Consider the following 15,989-nt stretch of genomic DNA (forward strand, 5'->3'; position numbering starts at 1 on the left):
TGACATCAAAAATATCATGAACGTTAAAAATAGTGTTTTTTCTTAATATGTGTGTGTATGTATTATCTTACAAGTGCAATGTATGATACATAAAGACATTTTAAGTTTGAAAAATCAGATGTTTTGCGCGAAGTGACAGTAGTACCCACCTCAACGCTTCGCTTATGAGGCGTGCAATAAAATAAGGTATAGTCATAACAATAAATCAAGTTTCGACAGTTCATCGAGCTTTACCTTAAGTGGAACCTTTGAAGTTTGAATTCTTTAAAACACAAAGGAACATTTTTTTCTTAATTTTATTCTTAGCAAGAGGAATGTATTCCTCGCTTGCTTCGCTGTGGCTTTACAATATCACCTTCAGAACACCTACGTCCTCTAACCTACTATCTAGAAGTCAGCTTCCTGGAAATCTTGTCAGCACCCAATCATAAATTATCAACGCTCGTGTCAGACTGTTATACATGTTGTTTCATGATATGAACTAATCCACCAGCACGATTATACAATCTCTTATCGGAATCATAATAACGCGCTGTGTACAAACGCAACACCTATATTCCATCCATCCATCCATCCATCTTCTACCTAGGTCAATGCTCATCTCCAAAAGTAAATAAAAGGTTCCTTATCTGCACATTTTAACGATTTAGAAAGGCAAAATCACTTCGTTTCTTGTAAATACACCGATGTACATAATCACTCCTTATCAGCAGCGTTTTGTTTATTTTCTGGTAAATCTTTTTTTAGATAACGCAGTTCGTTGACATTTTACTTGGGACAAGTTAAATTGCGAGAAAGGACGTTCAAAACCTTTTCGTATTGGGGTTCATGACTTGGCAATTTTGCGGGACTTATGTAAATACTGAACCAACGTACGCGTGTCACTATGATATAAGAGGGGAAAGGGTCGAGAGATAGGCCAAGCTGACTCATCATATGGAACGCGACATTGTAAATGCTACGACTATGCCTTGGCGATCTTTTGTTTGCCTTTGTTAGAGACTTGAACTAAACAGCTAGACTCCCACGTGCTGAGTTTATCGTTGGTATGTTATACACATTTCTCTACAATGTAGCTCGTTGCTTGTTTTTGCTTCACATAAGTTATTGTAGTATGAACTATTGTAAAATTAAACGATCATGTAATTTAATTAAATGAGAACATCAAATTAGTTTTTTCAGAATTAAGTATACCTAAAACGCAGTTGTGTTTTGGTTTAGCTTATAATGTGTCCTAAGTTACGGGTAAATTTGGCTGATCGTTAAGGTCAAAGACTGTGTTGGACAGGTTTCAATCCAGTTATACGGAAAGCCCGAATAAAAAAAAAATAAGTACATATATAAAAAAGAAAAGGTTGTTTGAATTTAGGATGTAGTTTTATTTTTATTTATATCAAGTCAATGTACTATTTAGCACAACTTAGAAGGCAACGAACGATATATAATTTTCATATTTTTTAGGTTTATCTTCCACCCGGTCGTTTCATGATTTTTTATATAGCACGAGTGATTTGGTCGTATGATGTTTATTATTGATAACATTCGGCCAATTTTCAAATTTGTTTTTTGCATAAACAAATAAATTGAAAGAATAATTGATTAATGGAAAGATACCAACACATATTTTTATTATGTTTTAGAAAAAAATTGATACGATTGTCATTGAATTTCCAATTTATTACCTACAATTTTTAAATACATATATATTGCAATGCTGTACAAAAACATAAGTTTTCCACGTCTTTATTAATAATTATTATTTGCAATAACCTAAAGTTTGAACGGCTATAAAGTGTAGCTGTATAATTTTGATTAAATACAATACGTTAATTTTCCGTCGATTGCTCAAAGCTTGCGCAAAACACTTTTTTTGTTAACACATGCGAGACTATCTGACTCCCGTTGACGAGACTTTAATTTTATTGAACTGTATTTCCCGCTTGTTTTTAAGTATTTCAGGTTTCATCAATAGATTCTGTTGCTTTATATTAGTTATTTGATAACCACTACTGTTCTGACTGGGTGAAATCGAACCTTTAGTTCCAACGCTTACAATTATCATTACCACAACTAATAATCACAACTTAAAAAAAGACATGTGGCACTCGGGGACTGCCGCGGTAAGGCTATTGCATAGCATGCCTTCAAGCCACTCCTCCGTGTCCGTCGGAGTGGGGAGCGTGAGGTTTTTTCGTTACGGAATTTCTCGATTCGGTCCCCGCGCTCAAGGCCCGCGATAGAAGCTATGCAATAGCTTAAAAATCTTTTCTATAAACTTTATACGGTTTCGGATATCATAGAACTCTCTTTAAAATATTGAAATTGATTTTCAGGAAGCTGATCGTGTGCCACTACAAGAAAGGGACAGAGATATGCAACTACAGCTACAGCAATACAATCTTGGCTGTAAAACTTAATCGTTCCGTAAGTTTTTATTGGTTTCGTATTTTATAACGTTCTTTTATTAGTTTAATTCAAAGTTATGTGAGGAAATAAAATCAAATTGAAGTATTCGGTCCAGGAACATTGGCTTTATGACATTGTACTGTGCCCTTAGGTATAGGTACAATTGGATACTGCATAAATCGTTTTTTTTTTTCAATAATCATTATTCATACTCGTCAGGGATAGGTCGTCTCATTCTGTCTTGTAAGGATTGGTAAAAATAGCATAGTCAGAAAGAAAAAGAGAGCCTCTTTTGGACAATAATACAACGAAGCACTAGGTTCGTCTGGAGTTTGGTGGTTAGCGCCGCTCATATGCACCTACAAATGGTAAAATATCGTGTGTGTTTTACCAATAATTATTTATATTTTAGTTTCAGTAGTACGAAATTATTTCATTTTAACCACATACGTACTCATATTCTGACTTTCTACCAACCACACACCTTGCAGAGACTGATAGTATGCCTCGAGGAGTCCCTGCACATCCACAACATACGCGACATGAAGATATTGCACACGATCCGCGACACGCCGCCCAACCCGCGCGGGCTGTGCGCGCTGTCGCCGTGCGTCGACCACTGCTACGTGGCGTACCCCGGCTCCAGCGCGGTCGGCGAGGTGCAGATATTTGATGCGGTTCATTTGGTGAGTGTTTAGATGAAGTTTTGCTACTTATTATTGGATAGTATAAAAAGCAAAAAAATGTTTATTGTCTTAATCATATTGCAATCAAAACGATAATTGATAGTCATTTAAGGTAGAATTGGGACGGGGTAGTTAATTTTTTAGACAGTGAAAAATACTTAATTGAATAGTGTAATATTTATATTACTCATGTATGTTGGAATGTTTAGACATCTTTTACCCAATAGCGCTTTGATAGTTGAGCTTGACAAAATTAATATAAGCAATTTAGGCTGGCTTATAATGAAATGGTCATATTTTTTGAAGTGAAACTTCTTTATCGGGGTTTAAAAAAAATTTAGTGTAACTTTTTTCGTTAAGCGTGACATTTTTCCGTTACGCGCCATCTTTTTCTTATCCCTACCACGCATGATTCGACGTATTTCTGTAAAGTTGCATATAGTAAATTATTTTTTGAAAAATAAGGTCATAAAGAAGTTTCACTTCTTACGTGTGTACACTAGTACGCACACACATTTTTTTTCTATGTTCATAATCGTATTATCTTCCAGAACGCGAAGTGCGTGATAAGCGCGCACGACAGCCCGCTAGCGGCCCTCGCGTGGTCCATGTGCGGGCGGCGGCTGGCCACCGCATCAGAACGCGGCACCGTCATCCGCGTGTTCGCTGTGCCCGAACGCACGCGCCTGTACGAGTTCCGTCGAGGCGTGAAGCGCTGCGTGTCCATCGCGTGTCTAGCGTTCAGCGCTTGCGGCGCTTTCCTAGCGGCCACGTCTAACACGGAGACGGTGCACGTGTTCCGGCTGCAGGAGGGCGGCGAGCCTGAAGCCGCTGCAGCGCTGCCCGAGCCCGGCTGGGTGGACTGGATGTCGCAGACGCTGTCCGCGGGGCTCGTGTACCTGCCCGCGCAGGTCAGCGATGTGCTTAGTCAGGGACGGGCCTTCGCGTCGGCGAGGCTGCCGCGGGCGGGCTGTCGCGCGGTCGCCGCTGTTACTAAGTATGTTCCGTTTGATAGTGTATTTATGTTTTATTGATTGTAATAGTTAATTGACATCAAAATATTAAAAATTATTTGATTCAAATTAATGTAAAATTAGAATTCAACTTATAAAATGCTAGGTAGATTCACAACAAGAGAAGATTATTCTTTTACAATTACTGCGATGAGAATACGTCACGTGGTTGTTTAAATTGACACTACTTTTCAAAAAATCGAATTATAACTTTGTATAGTTACTTAAACACTTAAATTAGTATTCCCAATAATTGCATTTTACGTACTATGTAATATAAAATACTAGTGTACATAAAAAGCAACCATATTATAATGTACATACGTCACATTTCAGCGTGGCCCGCGCGGCTCGGTTGCTAGTAGCAACGTCAGAGGGTGTACTATACGTGTACTCGCTGGACGCATCCGACGGGGGCGAGTGTGCTCTGCTGCGTACACACCCGCTGTTAGATACCGCACCGCCGGCTACTGATGGTATGACATACACACGTACATACATACACGTATACATACATGTAGTTACACACATGTGCATGACACGTAAACATACACACACATATATAATATATAGGTACATGTACATGGATATGTACACGCACAAGCAATAGTAACCCGCACACATGCATTCGTAAAAAGGACGCAGACACGCATACGTGCAACTTGGTGACGCTTATACACACATACATAAACACGTGTATGCTGATGCGTACTATACACGCACTATATACAAATACTACTTCATTATACAGTTGTAGTGAGAGATTTTAGCATACAGTGCATATACAGTAAGGACGCAAACACCAACAAATTTATATGTATAATGACCTGGTAAATACCTGCTATATAAAGCATGTACCAGACATAGTTGGACAAACACATTGACACTTACACCAATACTGACAAATCACATTTAATAATGAGGACAGACAAACAACTTGCATGTCTCGACATAAAACAATATGTAAACGCGCTTACACATTTTAACAAAAACAACTAATGAACATAATATGTTTCACGACATAAAAAACTGTTAATAATACAAACCAGTGCATTCACCTAAACTCAATTAAAATAGACACTGTTTCCTAGACTCTCTTTGAAATAAAAGACTATTGCATGAATACTTGCATAAAACACTTGTCTCAACAATATAACAAAAGAAGAACTCAGACATTACTTCCATGCATTATTTATTTAATAAAAAATATATAGTTAAGCATTATGTTATCGAATGTACACATTTGCATGAGTATACGTACATTTTCTAAAAGTGCTTTCAAGTGTACAGTTAAAAGGAAAAGTGAATACCTGTACTCTTGTATGCACACATATACATACATATATTAAAGTCTGTGTTATGGGGAATTAATAAAAATATATAAACCCATTGATATAAAAAGTGCTTTGGATTTTTATGTTCCCCATAACAACTGTGCTTAGAACATTTTACTATATTTTTTTTTTTCAAGAACTAATTTTATTTTTGTTTTGCTTATTTAACTTATGTTTACTTTGAGATTTTCCATCTCACTTATGCAAATACAATCGCCTATATAATGCGGCACGGCGTGGTTTTCTCTCGCAATCGATTGAGAACCAACGTCACTGCCCTACATTTTAGCAGCAGTCTCGTCATTTTCTGTCTAATATTCTATTTTTGTTGAAATATCCTCTCCACTCCTTCCCCTGTTCACCGCTTGCCACGAACTGTCATCGATTTTTGTTGCATATTGTTTTAGCGGAAACTCCACGACATCTTTGTTCTCCTAACTTCTACATAGCATTATTAGTGATTACGTTGTAGCCATAACCGACGTAACATATTCAAAGACTACTCCATTTCTTTCTTATTCCAATAGAGATTTCAATTGTTTGCGCAGTAATTCTCTAAATTTTATGTATGTATATGTATATTTTTTTATTATTTAAATATAATTAATAGACATCCTCCCCAAATAAGAATTGTTTGTGAACAATTCTGTCCCTTCAGCCATTACGCCCGCACGACTCCTAATTTAGGTAAAGAATTCAATTAGACTTTTTTTTTCGGTATTAATTCGGCTATTTATAATGTTGAGAGACAAAATTACATTTTTCGTAATTTTTTATATAAAAACATATTGTGTTATCTTGACAACACATAGTTCTTATACAGATATTTACTTGGAACGATCACAAATATGTTCATAGATATATATTTAACGTTGAAAGCTATTTCTAAACAAAATAAATTACTGTAGTGACACAACATAACATGGTTTATGAATTGGATTAGTTAACTGATCTATTTTAACTTTCTAGCAAATTTATTAAAATATTTACATTAAACTGTATGTCGTAGTAGGAGGAACTGCACATTTTATAAAACGAAATAAATGTGTACGTAGTAAAAATAATCAAATTAAAAGAAGTTGTTTTAGAATTGCTAACAGTATTCAGTAAAAAAACATCAAAATAGTAGAAACTTCCTAGTTTATAATAATGCTAAGTGTGTAAAATATAAAAAAAACATAATAGCAACTTGCTTGGGAATTCAAAAATCTGTCATCAACCTAATGAAAAGATAATAATAACTTGCTAAGTAATTAAAAAATCTGTAAACAGTCTAAAAGTCTGCATAACAAGTTGTAGATGAAAAGCGTCACTCTAGAAAGTTATTCTAAAATGCTCAAAATATTTGCAAACTACATCAGAATCAAATAATGAAGTAGCTAGCTGTACGGTATTGCTAGTTATAAAAAATGCTAGTAGAAGGTATAAAACAGGGTGTTTAAAAAGGGCTAGTAGTATTGTGATCGTTGCTAGTAAGCGCTAGGGTAGTGCGCGTAATGGCTGACGTGTTGTAACGTGCCCGCAGTCGCGGCCGGCTGCAGTTACGCGGGCGCGCTCCGCGGCCGACACCCGGACCACATGACAGGTATAACCAGCTGCCTTTCCGAACATGTACCCTATTGTGTACCCACCAATCATTCACAGATCATCCATCAATCAACCTAATCACGAACTATCCATCATCCAATTATCATTTTCCCAATGATGAATTATCCACCAATCATATTCCCCACCGACCAATCATACACCAATCATTTTCCCAATGACCGATTATCCACCAACCAATCTTACACTAATCAATCAAGTGGCCCACTGACTACTCATTTACCCAATGAATAATCATTTTTTCGTCAATCCAGCAATCCATCATTTTCCTGTTCAATGTTATTGTTGTCAAACACCCTCTCTCACAAATCCTGTCCCTGCTTTTTTAATCCTGAACAAACGATCACGTTCCGGTCACCCAGTCTAGTAAAATGAGTATCATCACTAAATTACCAGTTCTATATGCATCTATAGAAATAAACAAATATTTAAATTATCAATTTTACACTTCATTTTGTACCCAACCTTTCCACATTCCAGATACCATCAACCAATCATTCCCACATCAATCAATCAATCAATCATTTCACCAACCAACCAATCCCTCACCAATCACTCCTCCGCGTCGTCGCCTTCTGCGTTGTTCGATCAGGTCGCTTGCTTCGCACTATCAAAATCAAGAATATAAACTTATTGAACAATAGAAATTATTATTTTAATAATTGGATGATCTATTAAGTATCAATTAAATGCTATGTAAAAATAACTAAGTTTCTACTGTTCAATCTAGATAGTTTATATTCTTGTCTATTTTTTAATTGTTTATCAGTCTAATTCGTCCTATCGGTCGAATCGAATGTCGAATTCGTCCTATCCCACCCCTGTATCCCATCGCTTTTGGTCCCGGCTTTGTTTGGCGTCTTTCGTTATATGGCAATGTCTAAGCGCTCGTCGGTACCATACTGACGGGGGCTGACGACTGTTTTTGACAAAAATAATTACTATATAAATATTTTTAAGGTTATGTAACTTATGTTAGTCACTAACGTAGCGTTAAGTTTGATTTGCTTGCCAGCGTTCGTTCGATATTTTATCACTTATTTATGTTACTCGATGTAAATTTTTCGTGCGTCATTTTGAGCCATCGTTATGTTTTTACATAAATTCGACCGTCTTTATGTGTGTTTCACTATTATGTCATTGCTGTACTCCCTTTTCAAATGGTTCAATCAGTTGACTATCCTATTGACACACAAATAAGTGTAAAACATCAAGCGTGCGCGCTCCCTTATGGGGTAGTAGAGATCTAGAGCACTAGAGCTCTAGAGCACTAGAGTAGAGTGCGGTGTGCGTGTGGTTGTGAGCGCGGTGTTTGTCGCAGACGCGGCGCAGCGGCCCGACGGCGACGCGTAGCGACGGTAAGTGCACACGCACGCACTAGGGACTCGGAACTTGCCACTAGGTACTAGACTTAGGGACTTTGGGTATACTTGGGTACGTGGGAATGCTCAGGTACTTTGGAAAGTGCTTTGAATGCTTTGGAAGAGCTCTAGAGTTTTGGAAGGACTTGAGTACTCTGCGAAGGCTCTTTGAAAATACTTTAGAACATCGGAAAGGTAGATCATTACATTGAAAGGACTTAAGTCCTTTCAAAATATTCGAATGCTTTGAAAGAGAGCTTGAGCTAGAGTACTTAGAACTTTGAAAATACCAAAAAGTTAAAAACGAAAGTTCTTTGAATCGTAAGCCCAAAATACTTGAGTGCTTGTAAGTTGTTACTACTGTACTCGAGTCTTTTAAATTTGATTATTAGATTAGATAAAATTTTGTTACAATTATTCTTCAAGCATAACCAGGAAAGCTTTATGCGTCATGCGTCGCTACATACAGAAAAAACGTTCGAAAAATATATTTTATAGATAAATGTTTTCTAATGTGTTGTATTTTTCTGTTGCATTTTTATTATTTTTACGTAGATCTTTATGTTGTGTTTTTTTTTATAATTGATAAAGTAAGTTATTTAAATATTATGTTTCATTATTTCATAGTAGTTTCACTTCATAACTAAGGGGCTTATAGATTCAATTTTATAAGCCATAAGGCAGAGAGGGGATTCTAAAATGAGCTTCACCTGTTTGACGAAGGATTATTTGAAGCAAGGCTTCGGTGAAGGAGTATATGTTTTTAATGTTACTAGACACTGTTAACATAATATGAGATACTGAAATTTTTATTAAAAATTAAGGAAGCAAAAATTTAATAGAAAACGTAAACTTTTATTCGCATTTTAAATAAATTAATTGTTTGTTTCGTTGTTATTTAATGTTTCTTTCAGCATCTCATATCATATAATGTGTCGGTCAATAATATTATGTAGTTAATGGACTTAGCGAAGTTTCTCTTATGTTCAATATTACTACATACTAATTTTGTCACTAAGGTTTTGGTGTGTCCAATTTAATCTCAGTATGAAGGGACTAGTTGGAACTGGCCTTTAAGTTATGCCACACTCTTTATCATTTTTTCATTACAGTTTAATTTTTCAAACATTTATTCTCTATACACTGTGTTTTAATCTGTCTTGTCAATGTATTGCTTGGTGTGACCAGATGTGATATTAGGGGGGCAGGGGAGGTATGTGACGTTCGCATTTAATAAGGGCAGACTATATTTTACCATGAAATAATTATAAAGAATCATACAAAACGAAGTAAAAAAGCGAAGGAATAAAGAGATATTTATTGTATCTATGTGTGACATAATTTATTACCAGTTCCATGTCCCATCTAAAAAAATCACCCCCATTCTCATAAAAAATTATGTTATAGAAAAGTGCATAAAAATCTCCCAATAATCACCCAAAAAAGCTCCCATAACCATTAAAAAAAACAAATAATTGAACATATACACGGTGTTCAGAATCGGAACGCGAGCACGAGCTCGGCACCGCGCTGGCGGGCTCGCCCCCGCGCGGCGCGTACGACATCCGCGACCCGCGACACTTCCCGCCCATGCGTGCGCCTGATACTACCGCCGAATAGATAAATAACACTGACGATTCTATATGTATTTTTTAGGAAACGGTTTGATAAGTTCTGGGGTGTGTTCTGTTTGGCCATGGTCTAAATTATTCCTTCAAAGATTACTTAGGGGCACTAATGACACTATTTAGGGGCTGCCGCGCGTACCTTTTGTTATCATGTTCATCATTACTATATTGAGTTATGATCACCGCCGTAAATATAAGTCAAACAGGAAATTTGCTATCTCTGAAATGCTATCAGACATTAGTGAAACTAGCCCTAACGATATTTTTAATGTTCTAAATATTGTAATATGTATGGTGAGGTTTAAGAACTTTATAGAATTCTGAATTGTGGTTGTGCAAACGTTTTAAACAAGTTTCACTAATTGCCTATTGAGTTTTAGATACGTCATTTGCCATTTTAACGGATAGATAAGCTAAACAGAACATATCCAGAACATGTGAAACTAGATATATAGATCTTTATAATATTCTTACAGTATAAAAAATTAAAGATTGTACAAGATGCGGTGGGGTAGTTGAAGACAGTGGAATATTTTAAAATTGATATGTAGATGGTTGTTGTAATAAATAGATATCTACTATATTTCTTCGTGTTTTGATAAGATTCTTATAATCAATGGATGTGAATTGTAATGGAAAACTTATATTAAGAAATTGGTCTACAAACTTACCCTACTGCACTATAATAGAGTAATGAAGTTTTATGACTATGTTACTGTTATAAATTTAAATGTTATCTTTAATATCAATGTCTAAATGTATATTTACGCATACATGCACACTATACGGCACGATTATTTTGTTTAAATTAGGATTACCTTTTTTTTTGAAAATTATGGTTCCTTTTTTCAATACACGATATATATTTTTTTATTTGGAGTCCTTTCGTTTGTTGCAATTATTGTATTAATTTAATCAAATTCCTTCCTTCCTAAACCTGGGAACAACTGCTTACTAAATTTTAGAGTATTACTGTCTTATAATAATTCTGCCATATAGTTGTGCGATAATTACTACTTAAATGTAATATTTATATTTAAATTCCAATTTTGAACATAATCATAGTACACATTTAAACAGATAAAAAAATTTTTTACAGATAAAAAATTTTTATTTTATATAAATCAAGGTATATTATCGTCAGTGAGTGGTGTATTTAAGACGTGTTGTATTCTGTGACTTTGTCTCTGCCGACTGTTCATCATTCGGTGATAGAGCCTTATCATTATGTGATATTATTATATTACTTATTGATTTTTATAAGATTTCTCCATTGTATCACATTGTTCGACTAATGGAGTTCCCCAAAAGTTGATGCATACATTTTCCACTTTCTATTAGGTTTTATCATAAAACTAGCGGTCCGCCCCGGCTTCGCCCGTGGTACATGTTTACGTTTTCTCTACATAAGAACCATCCTCGTACTTCAAGAAATATAATAAAAAAAGAATTATCGAAATCGGTTCAGCCGTTCTCGAGTTATGCGCTTACCAACACATTTTGCGATTCATTTTTATATATAAGATGTACTTTTATTTTAGTGTTAGCTCAATAACTTGTGGAAAGTGTTAAAATGTTTATTGTAATTTGTATTGTTGTAAAGAATTTCGTATAATAATGATAATTTTGTATGTAGTGTAAAGTTAATTAAATTTTTGTTTATAATAATTGTATTTAATTATTAATTGCAATGATGAACAGTGGCGACCTCGTAATTTTAATTCAATTGACATTTATCTTGACCTGCATTAGAAGAAAAATAACAAAAAAATCTTATATTTTAGAAAGGTTTACTATACCCTTATGTATTATATTTATGAAACTATGTAGTTTGGCTCCGAATATACGTATGTATGTCAAAATGTACATAGGAGTAAGTAATTTTTAAATTTTTAGATGTAATCTGACGATCTGAGCTCATTGAACATTTTAATATCGAGCGAAGTACGGGTTCAGCCCTTGTATATAGAAATTGTAATTATATGAGCCGTGTAATATATTTTTTAACTTTAGACTATGCAATGTGATAACGGTAATACTTTGTATGGCTATTTGTGTGATTATAGAGTTAGAGATGATTGACAAAGTTCGGCACACGACGAGTCCGCAAAAAAATTGAAAAAAATTGTAAATAAAAAGGCGGACGCGCTCTAAATTATAGTTGTAACGCACTGTGCATGAGGCTTTACGGAAATTATATATCGTACAATCTGTTTACTTCTAGACATTATAATGAATGTTAAAATATATGAAAATGATAAAAATAATGAAGTACAGGTAAAGCCGTTTGGGCAGTAGGTATAAAGGTTCGTTCGTTGTAACCGACTCAATGAATGGACGAATTGTGGCATGGGACATACATACCTTAATATTAAAGGTAATAAAATATGTAAGTGTAAAAAAAGTTTTAAAAATGTAATCAATTTACTATTTGTCTGGTAAAAATTAGAGCGTGCGCACAAGCGTATCCACGTGCAATTTTAAAATATTTTGTGTATTAGAAAAGATTTTAAATAAATAATTGCGCTCTCTGCTGTTTGTTCCGTGTTCGCTTCGACAGCACTGTCTGTACATGTCCCGTTCGCTGCTTAGATACAAAATTGTACATATTAAATAAATATTTTTACAAAACACCAATATTGTTTTTTATTTGAACCTTACCTTACCTACCCACAAGTCACAACCTAGAACGATATATTCTTCCTTAACATGAAGTAATGTTTGATAATGAGAAAATCCTATATGATGCGCATTTGAATCACACCGAAATTTATAAATTCCGATAGATGGCGCTAGATTAAGAATGTGATATTACTTTGACCTAGCGAGTGAAGCCGCGGGCAGAAAGCTTGTACCTAATATTGGTGTCTTACCTACAAGTTACAACTACGAGGTACGGCCGGCGCCACGGACATATATCAAGATAGACTAAGCGAGTGTATGTACTTCCCGTGTCCAAACTACGATTATGAAACTTACTTGACGCTGGCCTACACTCAGTCCGCGCTTGCAGTTCGCCAAGGAAAGACGTGAAGCTGAATAAAGTAAAATGCCGAATTACGCCGTTATAAACTGTAGAAACTCCACAGCTGTGAGTGGCCGAGTTAGCAGAGATGTTTCCTTCCACCGGTAAGGAATTTTCTAATCAGAATATGCACTATTTATTTTAAAATCAAATAAAGAATATCTGTGGAAAACGATCGTGACAAACACGGATACCAAATCATACGAAATGATTCGGAATACATTGCGGCTTTTACTTGGCACGGTAAAGATCGCGTCGTATGATAACAAGCAATGAATAGCGTCTTCTCATTTTTCTGTTCTCATTTTTCTGTCCAATTTTGTGGTTAGTGATGTTCATTTGATGCAACAGTTCTCGATTCTAATCGATTTTATAATCGAACAGATAAATGATAATTTGAAGGAGCAATTTTTCAGAAAAAAAGGCATAGATTTTTTTTGTCATTTAATACGACTTGACCTAGAACTTTTAAGTATTTTAATACAAAGGTACTAAAAATAAATATTATGACATGGACGCCATTAGTTAAAGTGTCATCTTGGGAGTTTTTTAAGAAAACTCCTTATTGCTTAGACTATGTTTGTTTTTTCAGTTTTCCAAGTAACCCGAACATAAAAGGAAAATGGATCGATGCAACGGGACATAAAGATTGATTGATTGACAGTTTCATTACTTTCTTTCGATGGCCTCTCTAGTACGTAGGACATGGTAACTCAATGGGCATATGTAAGAAAAAGCTAAAACACATTAGTTTACTTGTTAGAATATTAAAAGGTTTATAACTTTATTTTATCATCCCTCTGTCTATGGTAATTATCATTTTTCTGTCTTGAATCGATTTAGTAATCGATTACGATTCATTTATTTGACTACCTCTTAGACATAGATCTAGTTTGATCTGATTTCTTTCGATTTACTTCGATGGGATAGGACGATACTAGAATCGCCGCGCGAGTGGCGGCCTAATCGATTTAGCGTAAAATGAAATTAACATCACTAAAAAGCGCTCGTGACGTCATAACGCGTCAAGGTCAGTACAAAAAATATGACACGCTTGGTTTTCATACAGATCGCGGTACTTGCGTTGTCTACTTATATATACATGTCTGTGGCCGGCGCTGTGCATACTTATTAACAATTCCAAACACACAGTAAACTTATTGGAATGGTCTGAATACCTATATACGAGAAAAACAATATGATTATAGGCAGCTAATGCGATTGTTGTTAATTTTAACCTAATGCGAGTAATAGAGTAGACTCTACATCGTATCATTTGCCCCCAGCAACTTGATAAAAGGTGATTAAATATCAGTAACACTCCTTCAATCATAAATAACAATTAGATACAAAATTGAATTACTGGTACCACAAAACATAATCCTGCAAAAAACCGATCCGGTAGAAAAAACCGCGACACCGTGTGAACGTAGGGTTTGAATTTCGATAACGATGAGTTGATTTTTCAGTATACATAAATGTACATAGTTGTTTGTAGTGCACTGTCATTCTTCTATGAATCAGAGAAAAAAGTTTCGAAAAAAATCGGTCCAACATTTTTTATTGATTTAATTATTATATTTTAGACTAAATAAACATTCGAATTCAGTTTTCAATCTTATTGCCGATTTTGTGTAATGGATGTAAAAATACTACATAATCTATGTAACTTGAATTACAATGAATTGATTTATCAGAATAACTTGAATGTATATTCATTTATTCAAATAAGACGGACATTATATCATTAGATCATAAAATTCAATAGGGTCAAATCTATTTAAACTGATCCAAAAATATAATAGGTAACACATAGTATTTTATTGTGTTTGATTTTCACGAGTATTATACATTTAGAAATTAAAGGCTAACGGATTTTAAACGCGATATTCATTAAAGAGCAAGTATGGAGTTTCTTGCCGGTTCTTCTCCATAGCTTTGCTTTCCGAATCGGTAGTAAATGTTAAAAATATGTAATGACGATTCGAAAGTGCTTCTAAAAGAAGTCTAATTGAATAAATAAATGTTTGAGTTTGAATTATATTACTATCCCGAAGTTCCAAGGGCGGATCCAGCCTTAGTGCCAGGGGGGGGTCACATAGACGTGGGAAATTTTCAAAAGCTATATTTTGGTAATTTAATTGATACGTAGATTTAAAAAAAAATTGGTCAAGTGCGAGTCGGATTCGCGAACCAAGAGTTCCGTACAAACATTTTTATATGTTTTAATATTAAATTTATGCTTTTTGAAATTTTTCCTTTATCTGTGCTATAAGACGTAAGTTTCTATTAAATAAAGATTAAATATCAAGATTCTGTGTTCACGGGAAGTACCTTGTAGGTTTTGATTCCTGGCAACACTTGCGAATGTTGTTAAGCATGAAATGTATGTTTTAGCAATTTTTCCTCCATCTGTGCTGACACAAGTAGCACAATACCTATAGATTTTGATTCCCTTGCGATAATGTCGAAATTTGCGATAATTTACAGCATAAACGGCCGTATCTTTTGATTGCGTTGGCTTATAAGTTATAAGTTTGATTTTTTTCACAGCTAGGTAAGCTAGGTAAGCTAATCTGCGTTATAAGACGTTTGATTGTACTAAATTTCATGACTCTGTGTACTCGGGAACTACCCTGTAGGTTTTGATTTCTTAGGGAGTGTCGAATTTTGCGAAAAATTTCAGCATTTACAGCTGCATATTTTGATTGCGTTGGCTAAAACGTTTGAATTTTTCACAGCATCAAGGGACCGTAGACCGTAGGATTTCGACATAAGCAAGGGAATCAATACCTGCAGGGAGCACCCTGTCCCATAAACACAGTCTTGAAATTGAGTTAAAAGTATCGTGTTATAGCACAGATGTAGTAATAACTGCGAAAACCCTAATTATTTAATAATTAAATTAAATAAAAATATTTTTTTTAAATC

The 15,989-nt window shown here is 34.9% G+C and overlaps 1 protein-coding gene across 3 annotated transcripts in view; it reads left to right on the forward strand.

Moving 5' to 3' along the window:
• Positions 1-12,670, forward strand: part of Atg18a (Autophagy-related 18a) — a 28,773-nt gene extending 16,103 nt beyond the window's left edge. The window contains exons 3-9 of one of the 3 annotated variants that reach the window (XM_089698406.1): positions 2,334-2,424; positions 2,898-3,092; positions 3,644-4,089; positions 4,442-4,581; positions 6,965-7,024; positions 9,904-11,394; positions 11,558-12,670. In XM_089698406.1, coding sequence (XP_089554532.1) covers positions 2,334-2,424; positions 2,898-3,092; positions 3,644-4,089; positions 4,442-4,581; positions 6,965-7,024; positions 9,904-10,025 — 1,054 coding nt within the window. In that variant the 3' untranslated portion in view covers positions 10,026-11,394; positions 11,558-12,670. Of the gene's footprint in view, positions 1-2,333; positions 2,425-2,897; positions 3,093-3,643; positions 4,090-4,441; positions 4,582-6,964; positions 7,025-8,365; positions 8,403-9,903; positions 11,395-11,557 lie in introns of all 3 variants that reach the window. The other 2 variants (XM_089698408.1, XM_089698407.1) reach the window with 2 other exon arrangements.
• The last annotated feature ends 3,319 nt before the right edge of the window (positions 12,671-15,989 follow it).

This window comes from Colias philodice, chromosome 8, assembly GCF_061535455.1.
Source record: "Colias philodice isolate Cphi_HAF_F1 chromosome 8, ilColPhil1 Martin Lab GWU primary, whole genome shotgun sequence".
Taxonomy (NCBI): Eukaryota; Metazoa; Arthropoda; class Insecta; order Lepidoptera; family Pieridae; genus Colias; species Colias philodice.